Here is a 26,504-nt window from a genome sequence, read left to right on the forward strand (position 1 = left end):
AGGAGACTGAAGGAGACTGAAGTTTACTGAAGGAGACTGAAGTTTAATGAAGTTTACTGAAGTAGACTGAAGTTTACATACGTCATTGCCTCCTCAGAGACAGATATGGGTGAAGCTCAATGAATACAGTGGCACCATGACCATGAAAACAAGCCCCTCACAGTGGACAGTGTATACAAGTTAGTGCACATTTAATCTGCCGCTGTCTTCACGTCGTGGTCTCCTCTCCTCGTGGTCTCCTCTCCTTGACGTCTCCTCTCCTCGTGGTCTCCTCTCCTTGACGTCTCCTCTCCTCGTGGTCTCCTCTCCTCGAGGTCTCCTCTCCTCGTGGTCTCCTCTCCTTGACGTCTCCTCTCCTCGTGGTCTCCTCTCCTTGAGGTCTCCTCTCCTTGACGTCTCCTCTCCTCGTGGTCTCCTCTCCTTGAGGTCTCCTCTCCTTGACGTCTCCTCTCCTCGTGGTCTCCTCTCCTCGAGGTCTCCTCTCCTCGTGGTCTCCTCTCCTTGACGTCTCCTCTCCTCGTGGTCTCCTCTCCTTGACGTCTCCTCTCCTCGTGGTCTCCTCTCCTTGAGGTCTCCTCTCCTCGTGGTCTCCTCTCCTTGAGGTCTCCTCTCCTCGTGGTCTCCTCTCCTCGTGGTCTCTTCTCCTCGAGGTCTCCTCTCCTCGTGGTCTCCTCTCCTTGGGTCTCCTCTCCTCGGTCTCCTCTCCTCAAGGTCTCCTCTCCTCGTGGTCTCTTCTCCTCGTGGTCTCCTCTCCTCGTGGTCTCCTCTCCTTGACGTCTCCTCTCCTCGTGGTCTCCTCTCCTCGTGGTCTCCTCTCCTTGACGTCTCCTCTCCTCGTGGTCTCCTCTCCTCGAGGTCTCCTCTCCTCGTGGTCTCCTCTCCTTGACGTCTCCTCTCCTCGTGGTCTCCTCTCCTTGAGGTCTCCTCTCCTTGACGTCTCCTCTCCTCGTGGTCTCCTCTCCTTGAGGTCTCCTCTCCTTGACGTCTCCTCTCCTCGTGGTCTCCTCTCCTCGAGGTCTCCTCTCCTCGTGGTCTCCTCTCCTTGACGTCTCCTCTCCTCGTGGTCTCCTCTCCTTGACGTCTCCTCTCCTCGTGGTCTCCTCTCCTTGAGGTCTCCTCTCCTCGTGGTCTCCTCTCCTTGAGGTCTCCTCTCCTCGTGGTCTCCTCTCCTCGTGGTCTCTTCTCCTCGAGGTCTCCTCTCCTCGTGGTCTCCTCTCCTTGACGTCTCCTCTCCTCGTGGTCTCCTCTCCTCAAGGTCTCCTCTCCTCGTGGTCTCTTCTCCTCGTGGTCTCCTCTCCTCGTGGTCTCCTCTCCTTGACGTCTCCTCTCCTCGTGGTCTCCTCTCCTCGTGGTCTCCTCTCCTTGACGTCTCCTCTCCTCGTGGTCTCCTCTCCTCGAGGTCTCCTCTCCTCGTGGTCTCCTCTCCTTGACGTCTCCTCTCCTCGTGGTCTCCTCTCCTTGAGGTCTCCTCTCCTTGACGTCTCCTCTCCTCGTGGTCTCCTCTCCTTGAGGTCTCCTCTCCTTGACGTCTCCTCTCCTCGTGGTCTCCTCTCCTCGAGGTCTCCTCTCCTCGTGGTCTCCTCTCCTTGACGTCTCCTCTCCTCGTGGTCTCCTCTCCTTGAGGTCTCCTCTCCTCGTGGTCTCCTCTCCTTGAGGTCTCCTCTCCTCGTGGTCTCCTCTCCTCGTGGTCTCTTCTCCTCGAGGTCTCCTCTCCTCGTGGTCTCCTCTCCTTGACGTCTCCTCTCCTCGTGGTCTCCTCTCCTCAGGTCTCCTCTCCTCGTGGTCTCCTCTCCTCGTGGTCTCCTCTCCTCGTGGTCTCCTCTCCTCGAGGTCTCCTCTCCTCGTGGTCTCCTCTCCTCGAGGTCTCCTCTCCTCGTGGTCTCTTCTCCTCGAGGTCTCCTCTCCTCGTGGTCTCCTCTCCTTGACGTCTCCTCTCCTCGTGGTCTCCTCTCCTCAAGGTCTCCTCTCCTCGTGGTCTCCTCTCCTCGTGGTCTCCTCTCCTCGTGGTCTCCTCTCCTCGAGGTCTCCTCTCCTCGTGGTCTCCTCTCCTCGAGGTCTCCTCTCCTCGTGGTCTCCTCTCCTCGTGGTCTCCTCTCCTCGTGGTCTCTTCTCCTCGTGGTCTCCTCTGCTCACGTGCAGCAGCGTGGGGTCAAGCCGCTGCACTCAGTCTGGTTGCAGTTGGACAAACACAGGTTGTGTTCAGGCGTACAGTATCAGGCCATTTTATGGGAATTCCCCAACTCTCACATTGATTGCTCCCTCCCCCCCTCCCCCCCCTCCCCTCTGGTTCACCCGTTTCCTTAAAAAGTGCTCCTCTCCGACACAAGCTGAATGTGTGGGTGAGTTGTTGTTTATTTGTTTTAACATTTGAGGCGTAGAGTAAATTATTGGATTCACTTTCAGTATTTTGTGGCATCGTTTTGTCTTTGGTTATTTTATTGACGTTGTGTAACGTTCATGTTGTCGTGAAACAAGGCGTCGTTGTCGTTGTCGTTGTTCTGTGTTTGGGGACCTGCTTGCTTATGGAAATACTTTGCTGGTATTTATGATTTTGTTAAAAATGAAAACACGAATATTAATGTCAAATTAATTTTAAGAACAAAATCACAATGTTTTAAACTTACAAAAAAAATGTAATCTTTATCATGATTATTATTATTATTATATATGTATATATATATATAGTGTTTATATATATATGTGTGAGAGCAATTTACTTATCGGCCTCTCACAAAAGTTGGTACCACGTTATCCACATGGTCTACGTAGTGAAAGAGACTCTGGAGGTAAGACAGTCCTGGACTAAGGTCTCAAGTCTCTAGTCTCTGGTCTCTGGTCTCTAGTCTCTGGTCTCTAGTCTCTGGTCTCTGGTCTCTAGTCTCTGGTCTCTAGTCTCTGGTCTCCGGTCTCTGGTCTCTAGCCTCTAGTCTTTAGTCTCTGGTCTCTGGTCTCTAGTCTCTGGTCTCAGGTCTCTGGTCTCTAGTCTCTGGTCTCTAGTCTCTGGTCTCTGGTCTCTGGTCTCTAGTCTCTGGTCTCTGGTCTCTGGTCTCTAGTCTCTGGTCTCTGGTCTCTGGTCTCTAGTCTCTAGTCTCTAGTCTCTGGTCTCTGGTCTCTGGTCTCTGGTCTCTGGTCTCTGGTCTCTGGTCTCTGGTCTCTGGTCTCTGGTCTCTGGTCTCTAGTCTCTGGTCTCTGGTCTCTGGTCTCTGGTCTCTAGTCTCTGGTCTCTGGTCTCTGGTCTCTAGTCTCTGGTCTCTAGTCTCTGGTCTCTGGTCTCTGGTCTCTGGTCTCTGGTCTCTGGTCTCTGGTCTCTGGTCTCTGGTCTCTGGTCTCTAGTCTCTGGTCTCTGGTCTCAAGTCTCTAGTCTCTGGTCTCTGGTCTCTGGTCTCTGGTCTCTGGTCTCTGGTCTCTGGTCTCTGGTCTCTGGTCTCTGGTCTCTGGTCTCTGGTCTCTAGTCTCTGGTCTCTGGTCTCTGGTCTCTGGTCTCTGGTCTCTGGTCTCTGGTCTCTGGTCTCTAGTCTCTGGTCTCTGGTCTCTGGTCTCTGGTCTCTGGTCTCTGGTCTCTGGTCTCTGGTCTCTAGTCTCTGGTCTCTGGTCTCTGGTCTCTGTCTCTAGTCTCTGGTCTCTGGTCTCTGTCTCCTGTCTCTGGTCTCTGGTCTCTGGTCTCTGGTCTCTGGTCTCTGGTCTCTGGTCTCTGGTCTCTGGTCTCAGTCTCTGGTCTCTGGTCTCTGGTCTCTGGTCTCTGGTCTCTGGTCTCTAGTCTCTGGTCTCTGGTCTCTGGTCTCTGGTCTCTGGTCTCTGGTCTCTGGTCTCTGGTCTCTGGTCTCTGGTCTCTGGTCTCTGGTCTCTAGTCTCTGGTCTCTGGTCTGGTCTCTAGTCTCTGGTCTCTGGTCTCTGGTCTGGTCTAGTCTCTGTCTCTGGTCTCTGGTCTCTGGTCTAGTCTCTGGTCTCAGGGCTGGTCTCTGGTCTGGTCTCTGGTCTCTGGTCTGGTCTCTGGTCTCTGGTCTCTGGTCTCTGGTCTCTGGTCTCTGGTCTCTGGTCTCTGGTTCCTGGTCTCTGGTCTCTGGTCTCTGGTCTCTGGTCTCTGGTCTCTGGTCTCTGGTCTCTAGTCTCTGGTCTCTGGTCTCTGGTCTCTGGTCTCTGGTCTCTGGTCTCTGGTCTCTGGTCTCTGGTCTCTGGTCTCTACTCTGGTCTAGTCTCTGGTCTCTGGTCTCTGGTCTCTGGTCTCTGGTCTCTAGTCTCTGGTCTCTGGTCTCTGGTCTCTGGTCTCTAGTCTCTGGTCTCTGGTCTCTGGTCTCTGGTCTCTGGTCTCTGGTCTCTGGTCTCTGGTCTCTGGTCTCTGGTCTCTGGTCTCTGGTCTCTGGTCTCTGGTCTCTGGTCTCTGGTCTCTGGTCTCTGGTCTCTGGTCTCTGGTCTCTGGTCTCTGGTCTCTGGTCTCTGGTCTCTGGTCTCTGGTCTCTGGTCTCTGGTCTCTCGTCTCTCGTCTCTGGTCTCTGGTCTCTGGTCTCTGGTCTCTGGTCTCTCTGGTCTCTGGTCTCTGGTCTCTGGTCTCTGGTCTCTGGTCTCTGGTCTCTGGTCTCTGGTCTCTGGTCTCTGGTCTCTGGTCTCTGGTCTCAGTCTCTGGTCTCTGGTCTCTGGTCTCTCTCTGGTCTCTGGTCTCTGGTCTCTGGTCTCTGGTCTCTGGTCTCTGGTCTCTGGTCTCTGGTCTCTGGTCTCTGGTCTCTGGTCTCTGGTCTCTGGTCTCTGGTCTCTGGTCTCAGTCTCTGGTCTCTGGTCTCTGGTCTCTGGTCTCAGTCTCTGGTCTCTGGTCTCTGGTCTCAGTCTCTGGTCTCTGGTCTCTGGTCTCTGGTCTCTGGTCTCTGGTCTCTGGTCTCTGGTCTCTGGTCTCTGGTCTCTGGTCTCTGGTCTCTAGTCTCTGGTCTCTGGTCTCTGGTCTCTGGTCTCTGGTCTCTGGTCTCTGGTCTCTGGTCTCTGGTCTCTAGTCTCTGGTCTCTGGTCTCTGGTCTCTGGTCTCTGGTCTCTGGTCTCTGGTCTCTGGTCTCTAGTCTCTGGTCTCTGGTCTCTGGTCTCTGGTCTCAGTCTCTGGTCTCTGGTCTCTGGTCTCTGGTCTCTGGTCTCTGGTCTCTAGTCTCTGGTCTCTGGTCTCTGGTCTCTGGTCTCTGGTCTCTGGTCTCTGGTCTCTGGTCTCTGGTCTCTGTCTCTGGTCTCTGGTCTCTGGTCTCTGGTCTCTAGTCTCTGGTCTCTGGTCTCTGGTCTCTGGTCTCTGGTCTCTGGTCTCTAGTCTCTGGTCTCTGGTCTCTGGTCTCTGGTCTCTGGTCTCTGGTCTCTGGTCTCCTGGTCTCTGGTCTCTGGTCTCAGTCTCTGGTCTCTAGTCTCTGGTCTCTAGTCTCTGGTCTCTGGTCTCTGGTCTCTGGTCTCTGGTCTCTAGTCTCTGGTCTCTAGTCTCTGGTCTCTGGTCTCTGGTCTCTGGTCTCTAGTCTCTGGTCTCTGGTCTCTGGTCTCTAGTCTCTGTCTCTGGTCTCTAGTCTCTGGTCTCTGGTCTCTGGTCTCTAGTCTCTGGTCTCTAGTCTCTGGTCTCTGGTCTCTGGTCTCTGGTCTCTGGTCTCTAGTCTCCTGGTCTCTGGTCTCTGGTCTCTGGTCTCTGGTCTCTGGTCTCTGGTCTCTAGTCTCTGGTCTCTAGTCTCTGGTCTCTGGTCTCTGGTCTCTGGTCTCTGGTCTCTGGTCTCTGGTCTCTGGTCTCTGGTCTCTGGTCTCTAGTCTCTGGTCTCTGGTCTCTGGTCTCTAGTCTCTGGTCTCTAGTCTCTGGTCTCTAGTCTCTGGTCTCTGGTCTCTGGTCTCTGGTCTCTGGTCTCTGGTCTCTGGTCTCTAGTCTCTGGTCTCTGGTCTCTAGTCTCTGGTCTCTGGTCTCTGGTCTCTGGTCTCTAGTCCGTGGTCTAGTCTCTGGTCTCTACTCTGTGGTCTAGTTTCTGGTCTCTGGTCTCTAGTCTCTGGTCTCTGGTCTCTAGTCTCTGGTCTCTGGTCTCTGGTCTCTGGTCTCTGGTCTCTGGTCTCTGGTCTCTAGTCTCTCTCTGGTCTCTAGTCCTGGTCTCTAGTCTCTAGTCTCTGGTCTCTGGTCTCTGGTCTCTCTCTGGTCTCTGGTCTCTGGTCTCTGGTCTCTGGTCTCTGGTCTCTGGTCTCTAGTCTCTGGTCTCTAGTCTCTCTCTGGTCTCTGGTCTCTGGTCTCTAGTCTCTGGTCTCTGGTCTCTAGTCTCTGGTCTCTGGTCTCTGGTCTCTGGTCTCTGGTCTCTGGTCTCTCTCTGGTCTCTGGTCTCTGGTCTCTGGTCTCTAGTCTCTCTCTGGTCTCTGGTCTCTAGTCTCTCTCTGGTCTCTGGTCTCTGGTCTCTAGTCTCTGGTCTCTGGTCTCTAGTCTAGTCTCTGGTCTCTGGTCTCTGGTCTCTGGTCTCTGGTCTCTGGTCTCTGGTCTCTGGTCTCTGGTCTCTGGTCTCTGGTCTCTAGTCTCTGGTCTCTGGTCTCTGGTCTCTGGTCTCTGGTCTGGTCCTGGTCTCTGGTCTCAGTCTCGAGTCTCTGGCCTCTAGTCTCTGGTCTCTGGTCTCTGGTCTCTGGTCTCTGGTCTCTGGTCTCTAGTCTCCTGGTCTTCTGGTCTCTGGTCTCTGGTCTCTGGTCTCTGGTCTCTGGTCTCTGGTCTCTGGTCTCTGGTCTCTAGTCTCTAGTCTCTGGTCTCTGGTCTCTAGTCTCTGGTCTCTGGTCTCTAGTCTCTGGTCTCTGGTCTCTAGTCTCTGGTCTCTGGTCTCTGGTCTCTAGTCTCAGGTCTCTGGTCTCTAGTCTCTGGTCTCTAGTCTCTGGTCTCTGGTCTCTAGTCTCTAGTCTCTGGTCTCTGGTCTCTAGTCTCTAGTCTCTGGTCTCTGGTCTCTAGTCTCTAGTCTCTAGTCTCTAGTCTCTGGTCTCTAGTCTCTGGTCTCTGGTCTCTGGTCTCTAGTCTCTGGTCTCTGGTCTCTCATATTGTTTAAAATCATAATATCTTTTAATTTTTTAGTGACTCTGCAATTAAATCTAAAACAGTTTAAACTGCATTATAAGGTTCTATTATATACAGTTATATATGCATTATAAGATACTATTATAACGTTTTATCTGCTTTATAAGGAACTATTATATACAGTTGTATCTGCATTATAAAATACTTTTACATAGTTTTATCTGCATTATAAGATACTATTATATCGTTTTATCTGCATTATAAGTTTCTATTATATACAGTTGTATCTGCATTATAAGTTACTATTATATACAGTTTTAACTGCATTATAAGGTACTATTATTTAGTTTTAACTGCATTATAAGGTACTATTATGGGCAGTTTTAACATTAATTGTTCTTCAGTATTACTGGCGCACTATTTTCTTTCTTACAGGAGGTAATAGTGGTGGTAATAATAAATATAAAACATGTGTGTGATTCTGATTAATTCATCATGAATCGTACGACACCGTTCTGACACCAGGTGTTTCCCTGTGAACACAACACGCTTCACGAGGTCCGAGGCTCTGACATCTGAGATTATACATTTAGAGACTGGAGCGGTTTGGTCTTTGAGGTCGAGCAGCGGCACCATTTACTTTTTTGATTAGTGGACTTTTTTTTGTAGTTAAATTAATAATGTAGATCCATTACAGAGGAGTAACAGCTGTATGGGTCAGTCTACAAGTAGCTGGTCACCAGATGAAATGAATCAGAAGTAGTTTGTGCTTCACTTAACTGAAGAATGAATAAATATGATCAAATAAATGACAGATTACCTGTTTGTTTATTCCCACAAGATGTCACTATTGCTCTAAATAATTCATTCTTGGTCAGTGAGGTGCCGGAAATAAAGTTAATAAAGAACTGTGTCTTAACCTGTGACTGCCACGCCATTTAAAATATATTTATTATATATATACAGATATAAATAATATATATATATTATTTATTATATATATATAATACCAGAAAATGACATTACATTTCAACTTAATCGTGGTATTATTATAAAGTAACCACATGTAACATTTAACAGTCAGAGCTGAAAGGATTCCTATATTAATTAATTACTTAATTAATTGACAGACAACTATTTTGATAATTTACTTATTGTTTAACTCTTTTTCTATTCCTTAAATTGTGAATACTTAGTGTAATGCTTTGTGTTGTGTGTTTAGGTATTTGGACCGTTTGTAGTACAAAGGAAACCGTTTGAATAATACAATTGAGTTATACAGCCTTTTTGTTTTTTTAACTAATATATTTTATTTGATCAACTGAATAACTAATTGATAAAGACAAAATCATTGTTTGATTAATCAATAATAATAAATAATCCTGTGCTATCCCAATCACAATATTGATATGATATATCTTACAGCAGCTTTCATACATAATATTCTGTGTTAAATTATAGTGCTTAAAAAAGTTTGGTGTAACCTTTTCTAGTTCAGAGGCAATGTGTGATGCAATAACAGAAACCCCCAACAGCCCCTTCTCTACATTTATCAATGAAGAAAAAAGTATTTCTATGAAAACTGTTGGGTTTGTCCCTGGACTATAAAGCGAATTACAAAAAGAAAAAAAGAATAAGAAGTTGTTTAATTAATTTAATCACGATTAAAGAAAAAACATTGGCTGATTATCTGATTTACTCGCACGTGCCATTGCGTTATATGGAACATATATTATTATTTATTAAACATTATTATGACATATTTAAACGTCCAGCTTGTGTAATCCTGGTAAAACTTCTCCCAGACTCACGTTTTGCTCTGTGTTTACATTACGGCCGGTGGCTCCTGGGCGGTGTCCCGCTGACACGGAGCCGCGTCCTGATTGGTCCGCCGGGCTGTCAATCACTCGTTGTTTACATCAAACGAGGTGGAAACTCCCGGGTTACGGCACCGACCAGAAGACCACTTCCGCAATAGATGTCTGGGCTAGCGAAGCGAGAGGCCGCCGCGAGCTGAACGGTACCCGGACAAAAGACACCTCTTTGTTCTTTTGTTTGCCGGCTAACGGCGCTTCCCAACACACTTACTGCGGCAATAAAAGCATTTATAGTGGGTTTAAAAAGACGAGCGGAGCGGCTTCCGGTCCCGCACTGTCATGTAGCTGGTAGCTAGCCGACGGCTAACGAGGATGCTGCTCGCGATTTGCATGACAACAGCGAAAACTAATATTAGCCTCCTTCAGCCAATCGAGGTAGATATCGATATCTGGATTGTGCTGGATTTGACTCGACTATTGGGTAGATGTTTGTTTTCAGGTTTCATCGAACATTTACCATTTTTCTCTGTGTTTTTTTGTCTTTTCCCCCCTTTGGATGTGAGCGATGTAGGAGTGAACCATCACACACGTTAGCTCACTCTTGCCATATGGTTCACTATTTGGCACCAGGGGGATAATGTTGCTGCTTTTCAGCTCTCAAAGCTGTGAATCTGTATTTCATTCTCTGTGCTTCGATCGTATTTTCTTGTCCTGGTGTAGATTATAAAGTGAGAACAAGGGTTTCTAGCTCACAGCACAGACCTCATCTGAGTGGGTGGTATTTATTTAATCTGCCATCAAGAAGTAACAGAAACATGTTTATATTTCTTAGGTTTGTAATATTGCGGCATTAATAGCGGCGGTTCATCGATGTTTCTAATGAAGGACAATTAGTACCAAGAAGTAAGTCAGTTATTTTTCCTCGTACTCATTTTAGTGTTCAACTATTTCTGTCGGCTCCTCTCATGCTTGACCCTCCACCCTTCCTCGTGGCCTATGAGCAACACACCTGTTACCCTTTTAACCTGGGATCCAGGTGTGCCTCAGTGTTAAAGTTGTCCCCCGTCCAGCAGTTTGTTTGCTGTAAAGCTTCTACAATGTGTCTTTAAATAGGTTTTATTTTATCTTCTACTGAGCAGCAGCTGATATTTTATATATTTTTTAAATTAAGCTGAAAATAACGTTCTCTTTTTTTTACAGTTCAGAGAACCATGTCTAGGAAGTGAGCGACGGCGATGGAAGGGAAAGGCCCGTACCGCATCTATGACCCCGGTGGGAGTGAGGTCAAGGCCCGGGAGGAGGCCGGCGGGGGGGGCAGCTACAGGCAGCTCCTGGAGGAGAACGGCATCCTGAGGGAGCGCATGAGGGGACTGAGGAGCTTAGGTATGTTCCCAAGAGCTGAGGCCGGCTGCTTTCTGGAATTACACATCGGTCTGAACATCTGAACATATTTTTACACGCATATATATATATATATATATATATATATACTACCGGTCAAAAGCTTTAGAACACCTCCATTTCTCTAAAGGAAAGAGCTACACTTTTACGGGTTATATCTGTCTCTCTTCCTTTGTTAATTGCCTTTTTCATGCCATTATAAGAATAATATGCTACGTCCTGCAGCACAATATTCTCCAAATAATGCTGAAGAAGGTGTAGGAACACAGCCTGTTATACAGACAGAGGGTTAGTAAGTAATCCACACAAGTTTAGACGCCTGTAGGAATTGTTAGCATCAACTTTCAAAGCTTCATTTACTTCAGAGTCGTGAACCCATCACTTGTTCCCTGAAAAAGGCCTTTCTGTATAACTGAAATGTACATTATTTTTCAGTTTTTGGTCACCTAAACTTTTGTTTAACCGTCGTCAGTTTGCCGCTGACCTTTTGTACCTTTCCAGGTTATTCACTTGAACTGCTTTCATTTATATAAAAACTAGAACAACGGGGGAGGTGTTCTCAAACTTTTGACCGGTAGTGTATATTTTAATCAACCATTTAAATCTAACAACGCAGCCTTAAAGTCGTCATGCGATGTCTAGCATGACAGATTACACGACTGAAGTAAAAATATAGGAATGCCAAAAGGGAGACTGTTGGAATGTCGTAAAGCTGGCTGATCTTCTCCGGGCGTTTGTTGAAAAGCTTTCATGCAGCGGCCTGATTGCTCCTCGTGTGACTCACCGGAGGAGTGCTGCTCGCTCGCGGTGCGTCACCCGGCTTCTGTCGTATCTGATGACAGCCGATAGATCTGTTCTCGGCAGTGAAGAGAAGTCGGTTCATGTGCGCGGCTGAGACAACATCTCTCTGAACCTCGCAGGCGAGTTGCTGGAAGAGTCTCAATCGGAAGCGTCGAAGCTCCGTCAGCGGGTGGAGGAGCTGGTGAGAGACAACGAGGCCCTCAAGTCCTCCAGCTTCGCCGCCAGTCTGTGCATGGGAGGGCCGGTTCACACGGAGGCGCAGAGCAGGCCTCACGTACTTGATGGTGATTGTTCATTTAAGTTATTAGCTAGATGTGTTGTGGATAATCTGTTTTAACTGCAGGGCGCGCTGTGCTACTCGGCTGACACTTCCCCTTGGCGTTTCAGGTAAACACTGTTTACACCCCGCTGCCGAGCAGAAGGAGGAGCAGGCCAGCTGCTCGGGGAAGACCCTCCAGCCCGAGAAGCCCAGCGTAAGTCTCGTGTCCTGTGAGATCTGAGCTGCAGACGGGAGCAACGTTGTGATGATTGTAAATGGAAAGTTTGTAAAGCTTTTTGATGCGATTACAGTCGCTGTGTGCACTGACGTGCTACTTTTATTTTTATTTTCTTTACAGGAGGCCTCAGAGTTCGAGGTGGTGAATGTAGAGGGGAAGACTTCAGATGTCTTGACTGTACGTACCAGACTCTGGGACACACATTCTGAAGCAGTTAACTACCACAGGAGCTCAAAAGGAAGAAGATTTTTCTTTATTTTATCTGATCAACTATTTAAAATGTTTAGAATATCACAATACTCACTCCCAAAAAAAGAAAAACTATTTCGTAACTTCTAATCAGGCCAACCTTTTATAGCCTCAGTGTTAGGAACATATCCTTGTTGGTGACTCAACAACAAACTCAATACCTGAGTCAGCCGGGGGAAAGTCCAGGATTATTACTGACTAGAATTACAGCGCTGATTCATCCACGCTACGTCCTCCAGGATGTGTTCAGAGGACACGATGCCACCATATTTCTGGCATGCATTTTGTCCAAACTGATGCTATTGAGCCTGTTAACTCGACTCAGAGGCTAACCGCCTGGATGTCTGCAGGCCGGGTCCGCGGTCCCCGTCGTGCCTCAGGAGAACATCGGGCTGGTCAGCCAGCTGAAGAGACTGGAGAGCTCCTTCAGCATCTTCGCCGAGGAGTCCAACCCCAACCAGCTGCTGGCTCACCTGGGGCGCATGGCGGTGGAGTTCCACCACCTGTCCTCTAAGGTCCAGAAGAATGAGCAGAGGACTTCCCTCCTACAGGTGCGCCCCCGGACGACCAAAAGCTGACCGCTGACTCTCATGACATTACGGATTCATACGTCTAAATATTGGGAGGTTTAAAGTTGTTGTAACTCATCTCTGATTTCTGTAATGGAAGTGTGGAACGAGGACGGCGGTCATCGTTTTTAATGCGTAGGAAAATGTACATTCTTTTCTGACGAGTCATAAACCGTCGTGTTTGAGTCTTGAACAGTTGTCTGCACGGGTTTGGCATTTGTTGTGCATTAAATTCACTAAAACAACTAAAACTACACACGGCACAATGTGAATGCATTGTCATGTTAGATGTTCTATATAACATGGATGATCCCATAAAGAGTGGACGGCACCAGTGCATCACTGCTTTAAACTTGTGACACACATTACTGCTTAATTTATATTTATAAAAGTAAGAACATTTATATATTTTCTTTTAGATGGCATTGTGCCGTTGTGTTAGCGGTAGCTGCTTCTGGCTCTCTGTTCACACATAAAATACATGTTGATGTCGTCATACGGATGTTTGTGATTCTGGCTTCACAGACTCTCTGTGAGCAGCTCAGACAGGAGAACAATGAGCTCCGGAAGAAGATGGACGAGGATCATCACATCAGGAACCACGACCTGGACCAGCTGAGGTAATGTTGCTGTTGTGGACCTGAGGCAACGGGCTGGAGCGTGGAGGGGGAGGAGTCAGAGAGAGAGGGAGGGGCCAGGTTGTTTAGGAGTTTGAAGTCTATCCTGTACTTGACCGGGAGCCGGTGGAGGTTCGTAAAGTCAGAACTCATTTTGAGATTTTCAGTATGTTCCTGACAAATAATTCAAACTATTTCACGTCTCACTCCTTTTGATCTTCTTTTTTACTGTGTAACAACTTGGTCTCTCGTGACCTTCTGCATGAAGAGGGAAAGAGCTCCCGCATATCGTTTGACACGCAAACCTGTTTTTACTTCGTCGTGGATACTTTCACCTCTGATTATTCCGCCGCTCTCTGTCGGAGGGGAGCGCCGGTTCTTCCCGGAGGACTTCCTGAAGCTGAGCGGCGCTCTGCGAAGGAACCTCGCTCCCAGATGATCACGTTGGTGTTCTTGCCGGTTTTCAGGCAGGAGAATCTGAAGCTCAAGGAGCTGGTGACGGGACCAGCAGCGACACTCGACACCGAGGAGCCGGTGAAGGAGGAATCGGCTGCGGTGAGACCCAAGATGGAGGCCACCACCCCGCAGAAGGTAGCTCGCATTAAACGGCAGAGAATGTTGGATCCTTTTCCTTCATTCACGTGCCAAATATTCTTTATTTTAAAGTGTTTTCCAGTCAACTTTTGACCGGTATAAACTCGTACGGTGTGGGGTTATGGAGGAATGTGGTGATGATGAATGTCTGTTGTGCCCTCAGAGTGGAAAAGCTGCAGAGAAAAGCCAGAGTCGGCCGTGTGACGTCGAGGTGTACGAAAAGAAGATCAAGCTTTTGGAGAAGCAGAGGAAGGATGTGAGTCTTTTATTTGTGCTGCTCTGGCTGCGCGTCCTCCTCAGAAGGGAAGTCTCTGATCCGTTTCCTTCATGTTGGTTTGTCTGCAGGTTCTGGAGGTGAACAAGCAGTGGGACGTCCAGTGGACCTCCATGAAGGCCCAGTTTGAACAGAAGGTACAGCGATGGCTTTATTGTGATTAGGCTCAGGAAGCAGAATTAATACGGGATTCTCTCTGATTCATCATGACAAACATTTTCAGTTTCGTCATTTCAAGTCAATTAAAAAGCTTATTTTTATTTCATGAAAAGACTATTTCATTCCAGTCCAACAAGTATTCTTGACTGTTTTTTTAAAATATTTGTTAAATTCTTTGGATATTTCAAAGACCATTTAAATGTACCAGATTTATTTTTAGACTTCAAACATTGTCGAAGAATGGCTATCTATAATCTATATGTTTATTGAGTACATAATGCATCTATATGTTTATTTAGTACATAATGCATCTCTATATTTATTTAGTGCATGTTCCATAAAACTGTATTATTATAAATGGTGTTAAAGTGTTTCGCCGTTTTTCTTTTGCTCTATTGAAAGAAAACTTTATTCAACACATTTTCCTTTGCTCCAGCGGAACAATAGACGACGCTCTTTCCTCGAGCGTTAACGTGATTTTAAATGGCGGATCTCAGGGATTATGTCTTTCGGAAGTTATTTTAAAGGCGCAGGTGAAGCGCCGCGTGTTTCCTCCGTCGTCCAGTGGAAAGGTGGCGCCCTGCAGCCGCTCTCTGAGCGCACACCTCACACGTCGCGCCGCAGGCAGAATTCCCCTCCTCTCTGGTACCCGCTGACTTCCTCTCGCGGTGCAGCAGAGACGCACACACACACACACTCGTGCACACCTCCATTCACACTGAGTTGGGACCCCCTGCAGCCTCTGGGTTCAGACCACAGGAGCCTTCACGTGTCCTCCTGCGCCGCTGGCTTTGTTCACGTTGGATACGCAGAGCGGCCTGCGGTTGAGTTTATAATTCCATGTCGTACGTTCCTACGGACGTATCCCAACATGCGTAACAGCCAGAGATGTAATCGCCTCCTCTTCTGGGGTTGGAGTGTTTGAGAGCGCCGCCCTCAACCCGATGCCGCTCGTTGTCTCAGATCACAGACCTCAGGCAGCGGCTGGCCGAGTCCCAGAAGACGGTGGTTGAGCTGGAGGCGGAGCGCGAGCAGCGGCAGCGCGACTACGACAAGAAGCTGCTGCTCGCCAAGTCCAAGATTGAGAATGTGCAGGTGAGACCACGAAGCCCAGGTGAGACCACGAAGCCCAGGCGGGGTTCGTACGGACATGGAAAACCTGAAAAAGTCATAGGATTTTAAAATGGTCATTTCAAGGCCTGGAAAAGTCATGGTTGTGTGTGTTTCAGGGGGAGAAGGAGTGCCTCAACTCTGAGACCACGGAGCTGAAGCAGAAGATCCGCTACCTGCAGGACCAGCTGCTGCCCCTCAGCAAGCAGAGGGAGTACCAGGAGAAGGAGATCCAGCGGCTCAACAGGGCGAGTGCCTCGGCTCCCTCCTCTCGCCCACGGAGACGCGCCCCCCCGCTAACGCTCGCTGTGTCTGCCTCCAGGCTCTAGAGGAGGCCCTGAACCTGCACACCCCGTCAGCGTCTCAGCAGCCGCCGGGTCAGAGCACCTTCGCCGACGCAGCCAATAACCTGAAGAAACAGGAGCTGCTCACTCAGATCGCTGTGCTGAAGGAACAGGTCAGACACACACACACACACACACACACTCACTCACTCTTCAGTTGGTGGGTACCAGTATGGGAGATGACTGATACCACCTGATCTGATATCTGGACCAACAATAACAAGGCGTGTCCTCTGATAGCGGATCTTTACCGTTACTTAAAGGCTCTCCTACACTCTGTCACAGGTGTCAAACACGAGGCCCGCGGGCCAAATCCGGCCCGCCGCATCATTTTCTGTGGCCCCTAACGGCTTGAAAGACGTGTGATCAAAATTTCCCGTGCTTTTATTTTGAAGGTTTCAATTTAAATGGATTTATGTTGTAATATAAGAGACCTCTTCCTATGTACAATATTTCTACACTGAAATAAACAATAATCAAATGCAAAGAGAGTTATTGAACAACATGTTCGATGAGTTTAAAAAATGTTTCCGGCCCTTTAAGAGGGCGGCCATGATGCTGATGTGGCCCACGGTGACCATGAGTTTGACCCCCCTGCCCAAAGTGCCCCCTGATAATGCTGCATTGTTAGCACGTAGAGAGCTAACTGCTGCTAACTGAGGGGAGTTTGTGGTCATCCCGTCTAACTTTTTACATTTTGAACACGCTGGTTTTTGATCGGTGCGATAAGCAAAGTTCAGGTGTCTCTACCTTCATCTCTAACGTCCTCACAGTCCTGTCGATGTCTCGCCTGCGTTCCCTCGGCTGCCTTTGAGTCGTTGTTTTGTGCTCCAGGTGAAGATCTTTGAAGAAGACTTCAGGAAAGAGAGGAGCGACCGCGAGCGCATGAACGAGGAGAAGGAGGATTTGAGGCGGCAGGTTGAGAGACTTCAGGGTCAGATCACTAATCTGACCAATCAGGTGTGTGTGGCATGACGAGGAATGATTTTAATCTGTTATAACTGAACTGCTCATGTTTGATTTTTATGATCTTTTCTTTGCGGTTCAGCTCCACCAGGCACAGAACGAGTGTCAGAGGGAGCGGACGGAGCGATGTAAGCTGGAGCGACTCCAGATGCAGCACCACAAACAGGTACCGGCTGCAGCTCAGGGCGGAGCCTGGGGGCGGAGCCTGGGGGCGGAGCCTCGGGGAGAGGTGACGAGTTTCTGGGCCCCCTCTCCAAGCCTTTGGGATGGACCGTGCAGCAGCTTATGGCTGAATAGCGCCCCCTTGTGACAGAATGCTGTATAGCGGCCAGACAGAGCCTCACTCCAGCTTGTCAGTCAGTGCTTCGGGGGTCACGCTCCTCAGCGGCATTAGGGTCAAAGGTCAGCGGCGGCCATGCCGGGCTGAGGGTCGCAGCCGGTTGGGGGGATCAGGCGTGACCTTGTGATCCCTCGTAGGGGCAGGACAGACGTACCTCAGACCCCCCGCTGAGCCCCCCCCCCTACTGTGGTCCCTCTGTGCAGGTGGGACCGCAGGGCCCCGAGGGCTGGCCCACACACTTCCCTCCCCGGATGCCCAATGCAGCCGGCGCCACCGCACCGCCCCCCGTACGAGACCTCCAGCCCGTTGCCCCGGTAAGGGTCCTCTGAGGCCCCTCTGTCTCCGGAGGGACTCGAAGGCCCTTTTCTCTCTCCATCTCTTGGGGTGCAATGAGGTCTCAACTGTAGCGCTACGTAGCCACGCCTACATTCAATGACCGCCGTGAGGTCACGGCACAGACTCTGAGGCCTGCTGGTTTTGATGAGGGGGGGGGGGGGGTCTATGCAGTGGATCCGGGTTCTAAGGGGGTCCTCTCTCTTCGGCAGGGTTTTCCGTGGCAGTCGTCGTTCCCGCAGCCGAGAGGAGCCAGAGCCGTGGGCGAGAGCTCCAGACCCCCCGCCGAGAATGCAGGTACGGGCCAGCTGTGTTTACTATTGACTCGACATGAACACCTGAGGCTGCGGATCAATACCGTCTGTGACCAGATGACGGTAGGATCAATTATCATAGACACAGTTTGGGGTCAGAGAATTTGGTGTTTTCCATGAAAACTCTCACTTTTATTCCTCAAATGAATTTAAAATGAATATAAAATCTAGTCAAGACGTTGACGAGGTTATAAATAATGATGTTTATTGTAAATATTAATGTAGTTGTTCTTGTGGCTCAAAGGAAGGCCAGTTTTATAGCTTCTCTCAGCAGCATAACTGTTTTCAGCTGCGCTCACATAAAAAGGGTTTTCTACCCCTCCTATATATATGAAAATATTCATTTACCACATTAACTATGTAGAGAGTATTGATGATTATCTTCATTTCTTCGTGAGCCTGAACATCTGAACATGGTGTCATTTATTTACGTAATAAATGCAGATTCTTGCCCTCCTGGCGTCTCATTGGACGCGCCTCATGTTTAACGTTCATTTTAAACGGCGTCCGTGGCTGAAAGTGACGCGTTGTTTCTTCTCTGCAGACCAGTCCTCCGCCGCAGCGACAACAACAACAACAACAGCCTCTGCAGCGACGGCCACGACGGCCGGATTTGGGAAAAGGGAGCGACAGAACATTGACCCCGGAAAGCACTAAAGCATCACGCCCACCAAGAGGATTCTGGGTAGTAGCATGAAATCAGTTTGTTTTTGAGTTGACACGGTGTGATTTGACCTATAATTTTCCTACTGAAGTGTAGATATCCTATTGTAATGTTGTTTATACTTGCGTTTTATAAGGATATTTGTGGAACACTTCGCTGAGTATATACATTAAATATTATTTACTTTAGGTTTGTTTTGTTTTTTATCAGGAACTGAAGTCATTCATTAAAATAGGTTGGAATAATTAACATTGATCTTTTTTTCCAGAGAGTATACCTCCGTGCTTGTATCTCTGTAACGACCCGACGCGTGTTACAGGAAGCCATCCCCCCAATGAACATGTCCTCATTCCCTCGCTGAACGTCATGCGTGTGCATTACGTCATCGACCGCGTGATCTCCTCGGTCCCATCGATGTTATAGAAATATGTCCCATGCGTGTAACTGTTCAAAAAGTGGTTGTTGGAATACAAAAATGTTGGGAAAATGACATTTTCATGGTATCATACCAAAAAAAACATGATTGTGATTATTGATAATTTATTTATAACCTGCTGTTTTGATAGTTGCATTGACTCCGTGTGAATCATCGTCTTTAGTAACGCTGTTCTTTCTATGTCGTTAGTGTAACCCCAATATATCGTAGCTATTGACATTGTCCGTTTGTATCAGACACAATACACAATGCACAGGACATACACACAACCCTTTGTTCCCATGACGATGGACCTAATCTCATTAAACACAACTTCTACTTGATTTGACCACTCATTCCGATCCTCATGCTCATCGTATACTGCATCCTGTGTCATCGCCCACAGCTCAGCCCCGACGCCCAGGATCTGGACCTCTAAGATCTAGACCTGCAGATGGAGACCTCTTCCCTTCGTAGAGGTGTAGTCAGTGCAGCTAGTACTGAAACATTAAAAACGTTGCTCGAGCATCAGAGGAAGATTTTCACCAGTATTTAGGGGCCCCAGATCCAATTGTTGCGCAATACAGCTGTAACTCCTCCCCCAGGAGGTGTGGCTCTGCTCTCTGCCCCGTGATTGGCTGAGAAGTCAAGAGCCTCGATAACGGGACAGTTACCGTTAGATCCCCCTCCGGTAGAAGGGCTCTACAGTGTGCAGCGGTTGGAAGACGCTCCGTGTTAAAGTCCCGGCGAGCGGACAGGAAACGTTTTGCCGAATTGCACTTTGAAGGTTGCGCTGTAGTTACTGGCAGTTGTATTTTATTGGTTTGTAGAAGTTTCTTTCTCTTTTTTTGCTGTAGGCAAAAGCACATGTGAGACTTTTTGTATTTGACTGGCTTAATAAATCTATTCTAAATGTCTTCTCGCGTCTTATTCTCGTGGTTTCCTGTTGAAGAAGAACAGAAGACGCTCCTCGTCGGCGTGTTCTCCGTGTTTTATTATTATGCACGTTTAGATTTGACGGTACCGAGCGAGGAGCGGACACGGCTCCGGGCTCCCGGCGGCTCCGATGCGCTGAGGCGCGCCGGGGGCCCGGACTCCGAGGAGGCTCCGCAGGCTCCCTGCTTTCGGGCCTCCTCTTCATGCGGCGTGCCGTCTCCGTGCGCCGGGACCCGTTAACGGGATTCTAACGGCTCACGGGAAGCTTTCTCGTGGGTCCGGTCTAGCCGGGCGGGCGCCGCTGCTCCAGCAGGTACTGGAGGATGTCGGCGCGCACCGCGGACACGCGGACGCTCGGGTGCCACCTCATCACCGCCGTCCCGTCCGGACCCACCAGGAACTTCTCGAAGTTCCACTTGATGTCGCTGAGCTTCACGGGAGACCAGAACATCTGGGCCGGGTCCCCGAGGAGGTCCCCCACCGGGGGGCAGGAGCCCTGCGGGGCCGCAAGCACAGAGGTGAGAGGACATTAGAATAGAACATTAGAATAGAACAATAGAGTATTCCTCAGTACAAGCTGTGTATTCACTAATATAAATAATAGAGATATTGAATTAATTTCTTACAGTTAAGTACAAGTTATGTATTCACTAATATAAATAAACAACTGATCACTAACATGAGATATTAAATGGATCCATTAAAGTTAAGTACAAGTTATGCATTCACTAATAAAAATAGTTGATAACTAATAAACAAGATAATGAATTCATAAACTACCTAGGAGACCTTGAGTGTTTGTCGTGGACCTAAAGTGTGTGTGTGTGTGTGTGTGTGTGTGTGTGTGTGCATATAGTGATGGAGACGTAGTGATGCATGTCTGCAGGTAGACTTTAATATGAAGTGAGCTCTCAGCTCTCAGGTCTCGGCGTACCTTGAGGAAGGTGAAGACGCCCTGCTCCTCTTGTTCGTTCACGTCTCCTTTCTCAAACATCGGGAAGTTCGGGACGAAGCCGTTTCCTGGCCGGACGTGTCTGCAACCAAAAGAGGCCGTTAGTCAGAGGAGCAGCGAGCGCCTCCGGGCCGCGGACCTCCTCTTTCACCACCAGGGCGAGGACAGGGACGGGGGCGTGGCTCCAGAGGACCACCGGGGGGGGCTTCATGACACACACAAGAGACACACACAAGAGACACACACACACACAAGAGACACACACAACAGACACACACAAGAGACACACACAACAGACACACACAGGGTACAACAATGGAGCACATGAAGCATTGAGCACGAGGTGGAGCACGGTGGAGCACGGAGCAGCACGGTGGAGCACGTGGTGGAGCACGAGGTGGAGCACGTGGTGGAGCACGTGGTGGAGCACGTGGAGCACGTGGTGGAGCACGAGGTGGAGCACGTGGTGGAGCACGTGGTGGAGCACGTGGTGGAGCACGAGGTGGAGCACGAGGTGGAGCACGTGGTGGAGCACGTGGTGGAGCACGAGGTGGAGCACGTGGTGGAGCACGAGGTGGAGCACGAGGTGGAGCACGTGGTGGAGCACGAGGTGGAGCACGTGGAGCACGTGGTGGAGCACGAGGTGGAGCACGTGGAGCACGTGGTGGAGCACGTGGTGGAGCACGTGGTGGAGCACGAGGTGGAGCACGTGGTGGAGCACGTGGTGGAGCACGTGGTGGAGCACGTGGTGGAGCACGTGGTGGAGCACGTGGTGGAGCACGAGGTGGAGCACGAGGTGGAGCACGTGGTGGAGCACGGTGGAGCACGGGTGGAGCACGTGGTGGAGCACGAGGTGGAGCACGTGGTGGAGCACGTGGTGGAGCACGTGGTGGAGCACGTGGTGGAGCACGTGGTGGAGCACGTGGTGGAGCACGAGGTGGAGCACGAGGTGGAGCACGTGGAGCACGTGGTGGAGCACGTGGTGGAGCACGAGGTGGAGCACGTGGTGGAGCACGTGGTGGAGCACGAGGTGGAGCACGTGGTGGAGCACGTGGTGGAGCACGTGGTGGAGCACGTGGTGGAGCACGAGGTGGAGCACGTGGAGCACGTGGTGGAGCACGTGGTGGAGCACGGTGGAGCACGTGGTGGAGCACGGTGGAGCACGTGGTGGAGCACGTGGTGGAGCACGGGTGGAGCACGGTGGAGCACGTGGTGGAGCACGTGGTGGAGCACGGTGGAGCACGTGGTGGAGCACGGTGGAGCACGTGGTGGAGCACGGTGGAGCACGTGGTGGAGCACGTGGTGGAGCACGAGGTGGAGCACGTGGTGGAGCACGTGGTGGAGCACGAGGTGGAGCACGTGGTGGAGCACGAGGTGGAGCACGTGGTGGAGCACGTGGTGGAGCACGAGGTGGAGCACGAGGTGGAGCACGTGGAGCACGTGGTGGAGCACGTGGTGGAGCACGTGGTGGAGCACGTGGAGCACGTGGTGGAGCACGTGGTGGAGCACGAGGTGGAGCACGAGGTGGAGCACGTGGTGGAGCACGAGGTGGAGCACGTGGTGGAGCACGTGGTGGAGCACGTGGTGGAGCACGAGGTGGAGCACGAGGTGGAGCACGTGGTGGAGCACGTGGTGGAGCACGTGGTGGAGCACGAGGTGGAGCACGAGGTGGAGCACGAGGTGGAGCACGTGGTGGAGCACGAGGTGGAGCACGTGGTGGAGCACGTGGTGGAGCACGTGGTGGAGCACGTGGTGGAGCACGGTGGAGCACGTGGTGGAGCACGTGGTGGAGCACGTGGAGCACGTGGTGGAGCACGAGGTGGAGCACGTGGTGGAGCACGTGGTGGAGCACGTGGTGGAGCACGAGGTGGAGCACGTGGTGGAGCACGTGGTGGAGCACGTGGTGGAGCACGTGGTGGAGCACGTGGTGGAGCACGTGGAGCACGTGGTGGAGCACGAGGTGGAGCACGTGGTGGAGCACGAGGTGGAGCACGAGGTGGAGCACGTGGTGGAGCACGAGGTGGAGCACGTGGTGGAGCACGAGGTGGAGCACGTGGTGGAGCACGAGGTGGAGCACGTGGTGGAGCACGAGGTGGAGCACGTGGTGGAGCACGTGGTGGAGCACGAGGTGGAGCACGAGGTGGAGCACGTGGTGGAGCACGAGGTGGAGCACGAGGTGGAGCACGTGGAGCACGTGGTGGAGCACGTGGTGGAGCACGTGGTGGAGCACGAGGTGGAGCACGAGGTGGAGCACGTGGTGGAGCACGTGGTGGAGCACGTGGTGGAGCACGTGGTGGAGCACGAGGTGGAGCACGTGGTGGAGCACGAGGTGGAGCACGTGGTGGAGCACGTGGTGGAGCACGAGGTGGAGCACGTGGTGGAGCACGAGGTGGAGCACGTGGTGGAGCACGTGGTGGAGCACGTGGAGCACGTGGTGGAGCACGAGGTGGAGCACGTGGTGGAGCACGAGGTGGAGCACGTGGTGGAGCACGAGGTGGAGCACGTGGTGGAGCACGTGGTGGAGCACGTGGTGGAGCACGGTGGAGCACGTGGTGGAGCAAGGTGGAGCACGAGGTGGAGCACGTGGTGGAGCACGAGGTGGAGCACGTGGTGGAGCACGGTGGAGCACGTGGTGGAGCACGTGGTGGAGCAGGTGGAGCACGGTGGAGCACGTGGAGCACGTGGTGGAGCACGAGGTGGAGCACGAGGTGGAGCACGTGGTGGAGCACGAGGTGGAGCACGAGGTGGAGCACGTGGTGGAGCACGTGGTGGAGCACGGTGGAGCACGAGGTGGAGCACGTGGTGGAGCACGTGGTGGAGCACGAGGTGGAGCACGGGTGGAGCACGTGGTGGAGCACGTGGTGGAGCACGTGGTGGAGCACGGGTGGAGCACGTGGTGGAGCACGTGGTGGAGCACGTGGTGGAGCACGTGGTGGAGCACGGTGGAGCACGTGGTGGAGCACGTGGTGGAGCACGTGGTGGAGCACGGTGGAGCACGAGGTGGAGCACGTGGTGGAGCACGTGGTGGAGCACGTGGTGGAGCACGTGGTGGAGCACGTGGTGGAGCACGTGGTGGAGCACGTGGTGGAGCACGTGGTAGAGCACGTGGTGGAGCACGAGGTGGAGCACGTGGTGGAGCACGAGGTGGAGCACGTGGAGCACGTGGTGGAGCACGTGGTGGAGCACGAGGTGGAGCACGAGGTGGAGCACGTGGTGGAGCACGTGGTGGAGCACGTGGTGGAGCACGAGGTGGAGCACGTGGTGGAGCACGAGGTGGAGCACGAGGTGGAGCACGTGGTGGAGCACGTGGTGGAGCACGTGGTGGAGCACGTGGAGCACGTGGTGGAGCACGAGGTGGAGCACGTGGAGCACGTGGTGGAGCACGTGGTGGAGCACGGTGGAGCACGTGGTGGAGCACGTGGTGGAGCACGTGGTGGAGCACGTGGTGGAGCACGTGGTGGAGCACGGTGCACGTGGTGGAGCACGAGGTGGAGCACGGTGGAGCACGTGGTGGAGCACGTGGTGGAGCACGGTGGAGCACGTGGTGGAGCACGAGGTGGAGCACGGTGGAGCACGTGGTGGAGCACGAGGTGGAGCACGTGGTGGAGCACGGTGGAGCACGTGGTGGAGCACGTGGTGGAGCACGGTGGAGCACGTGGTGGAGCACGAGGTGGAGCACGTGGTGGAGCACGTGGTGGAGCCGGGTGGAGCACGGTGGAGCACGGTGGAGCACGGTGGAGCACGAGGTGAGCGAGGTGGAGCACGGTGGAGCACGTGGTGGAGCACGAGGTGGAGCACGTGGTGGAGCACGTGGTGGAGCACGTGGTGGAGCACGAGGTGGGCACGAGTGGAGCACGGTGGAGCACGTGGTGGAGCACGGTGGAGCACGGTGGAGCACGTGGTGGAGCACGTGGTGGAGCACGGTGGAGCACGTGGTGGAGCACGGTGGAGCACGTGGTGGGCACGTGGTGGAGCACGTGGTGGAGCACGTGGTGGAGCACGGGTGGAGCACGAGGTGGAGCACGTGGTGGAGCACGTGGTGGAGCACGGTGGAGCACGTGGTGGAGCACGAGGTGGAGCACGGTGGAGCACGTGGTGGAGCACGAGGTGGAGCGAGGTGGAGCACGGTGGAGCACGAGGTGGAGCACGTGGTGGAGCACGTGGTGGAGCACGGTGGAGCACGGTGGAGCACGTGGTGGAGCACAGGGTGGAGCACGTGGTGGAGCACGAGGTGGAGCACGAGGTGGAGCACGTGGTGGAGCACGGTGGTGGAGCACGTGGTGGAGCACGGTGGAGCACGAGGTGGAGCACGAGGTGGAGCACGTGGTGGAGCACGTGGTGGAGCACGTGGTGGAGCACAGGTGGAGCACGGTGGAGCACGTGGTGGAGCACGGTGGAGCACGTGGAGCCGTGGTGGAGCACGTGGTGGAGCACGTGGTGGAGCACGGTGGAGCACGGTGGAGCACGAGGTGGAGCACGTGGTGGTGGAGCACGGTGGAGCACGTGGTGGGCACGAGGTGGAGCACGGTGGAGCACGTGGAGCCGTGGTGGAGCACGAGGTGGAGCACGAGGTGGAGCACGAGGTGGAGCCGTGGTGGAGCACGGTGGAGCACGTGGTGGTGGAGCACGGTGGAGCACGGTGGAGCACGAGGTGGAGCACGTGGTGGAGCACGGTGGAGCACGCGGTGGTGCACGAGGTGGAGCACGTGGTGGAGCACGTGGTGGAGCACGTAGTGGAGCACGAGGTGGAGCACGAGGTGGAGCACGTGGTGGAGCACGAGGTGGAGCACGAGGTGGAGCACGTGGAGCACGTGGTGGAGCACGAGGTGGTGCACGTGGTGGTGCACGGTGGAGCACGTGGTGGAGCACGAGGTGGAGCACGTGGTGGAGCACGTGGTGGAGCACGGTGGAGCACGTGGTGGAGCACGTGGTGGAGCACGGTGGAGCACGAGGTGGAGCACGTGGTGGAGCACGAGGTGGAGCACGTGGTGGAGCACGTGGTGGAGCACGAGGTGGAGCACGTGGTGGAGCACGTGGTGGAGCACGAGGTGGAGCACGTGGTGGAGCACGTGGTGGAGCACGAGGTGGAGCACGTGGTGGAGCACGTGGTGGAGCACGTGGTGGAGCACGTGGTGGAGCACGAGGTGGAGCACGGTGGAGCCGAGGTGGAGCACGTGGAGCACGTGGTGGAGCACGTGGTGGAGCACGAGGTGGAGCACGTGGTGGAGCACGAGGTGGAGCACGTGGTGGAGCACGTGGTGGAGCACGTGGTGGAGCACGAGGTGGAGCACGTGGTGGAGCACGAGGTGGAGCACGAGGTGGAGCACGTGGTGGAGCACGAGGTGGAGCACGAGGTGGAGCACGTGGTGGAGCACGTGGTGGAGCACGAGGTGGAGCACGTGGTGGAGCACGTGGTGGAGCACGAGGTGGAGCACGAGGTGGAGCACGTGGTGGAGCACGTGGTGGAGCACGTGGTGGAGCACGTGGTGGAGCACGAGGTGGAGCACGAGGTGGAGCACGAGGTGGAGCACGTGGTGGAGCACGAGGTGGAGCACGAGGTGGAGCACGTGGTGGAGCTTGTTGTTGTCTGGTGGCGTGGAGCCAGCTGCTGATAGAAGAATCTAAACTGAGTCTGTTTTCAACTCTGAAGCATGTTTGTCTCCTTCTGGGGTCGTTGAGGGAGAAACAACCACAGATCCTCTTCTCCACAAACACTCAACTCAACACAACATGTCCCTTTATGTTATTAAACACTCAACTCAACACAACATGTCCCTTTATGTTATTAAAACACTCAACACAACATGTCCCTTTATGTTATTAAAACACTCAACTCAACACAACATGTCCCTTTATGTTATTAAACACTCAACTCAACACAACATGTCCCTTTGTGTTATTAAAACACTCAACACAACACAACATGTCCCTTTATGTTATTAAAACACTCAACTCAACACAACATGTCCCTTTATGTTATTAAAACACTCAACTCAACACAACATGTCCCTTTGTGTTATTAAAACACTCAACTCAACACAACATGTCCCTTTATGTTATTAAACACTCAACTCAATACAACATGTCCCTTTATGTTATTAAAACACTCAACTCAACACAACATGTCCCTTTATGTTATTAAACACTCAACTCAATACAACATGTCCCTTTATGTTATT

General features: G+C 52.2%; 3 protein-coding genes across 9 annotated transcripts; 1 reads left to right on the plus strand and 2 right to left on the minus strand.

The window, feature by feature from the left end:
- Window positions 1-8,904: 8,904 nt before the first annotated feature.
- Window positions 8,905-19,354, plus strand: tnip1 (TNFAIP3 interacting protein 1). Of its 7 annotated transcripts, none has more exons than XM_056438777.1 (19): window positions 8,918-8,993; window positions 9,623-9,693; window positions 9,991-10,173; window positions 11,112-11,276; window positions 11,380-11,465; window positions 11,610-11,666; window positions 12,089-12,289; window positions 12,833-12,927; window positions 13,392-13,515; window positions 13,682-13,774; window positions 13,864-13,929; window positions 14,915-15,046; window positions 15,181-15,309; window positions 15,384-15,518; window positions 16,240-16,365; window positions 16,454-16,537; window positions 16,915-17,025; window positions 17,257-17,341; window positions 17,903-19,354. In XM_056438777.1, exons 3-19 carry the CDS (start codon window positions 10,026-10,028, stop codon window positions 18,013-18,015), a joined length of 1,950 nt encoding a protein of 649 aa, XP_056294752.1. In that variant the 5' UTR covers window positions 8,918-8,993; window positions 9,623-9,693; window positions 9,991-10,025; the 3' UTR covers window positions 18,016-19,354. The 7 variants fall into 7 exon arrangements, with proteins under 7 accessions (XP_056294754.1, XP_056294752.1, XP_056294750.1 ...); XM_056438775.1 differs by lacking the exon at window positions 8,918-8,993 and adding an exon at window positions 9,001-9,271; XM_056438776.1 differs by lacking the exon at window positions 8,918-8,993 and adding an exon at window positions 9,001-9,225.
- A 59-nt stretch (window positions 19,355-19,413) lies between these two features.
- Window positions 19,414-20,471, minus strand: gpx3 (glutathione peroxidase 3). The gene is made up of 2 exons (XM_056438797.1): window positions 20,308-20,471; window positions 19,414-19,869 (listed from the first exon to the last, which is right to left on the minus strand). Exons 1-2 carry the CDS (start codon window positions 20,365-20,367, stop codon window positions 19,657-19,659), a joined length of 273 nt encoding a protein of 90 aa, XP_056294772.1. The 5' UTR covers window positions 20,368-20,471; the 3' UTR covers window positions 19,414-19,656.
- A 534-nt stretch (window positions 20,472-21,005) lies between these two features.
- On the minus strand, window positions 21,006-22,829 carry LOC130209253 (basic proline-rich protein-like; the record flags this gene model as incomplete). Its single annotated transcript, XM_056438796.1, has 2 exons — window positions 21,006-21,430; window positions 22,124-22,829. Coding segments are annotated over 2 exons (1,131 nt in total), but the record flags the coding sequence as incomplete, so codon positions are not given.
- Window positions 22,830-26,504: the final 3,675 nt, after the last annotated feature.

This window comes from Pseudoliparis swirei, chromosome 19 (assembly GCF_029220125.1).
Source record: "Pseudoliparis swirei isolate HS2019 ecotype Mariana Trench chromosome 19, NWPU_hadal_v1, whole genome shotgun sequence".
Lineage (NCBI taxonomy): Eukaryota > Metazoa > Chordata > Actinopteri > Perciformes > Liparidae > Pseudoliparis > Pseudoliparis swirei.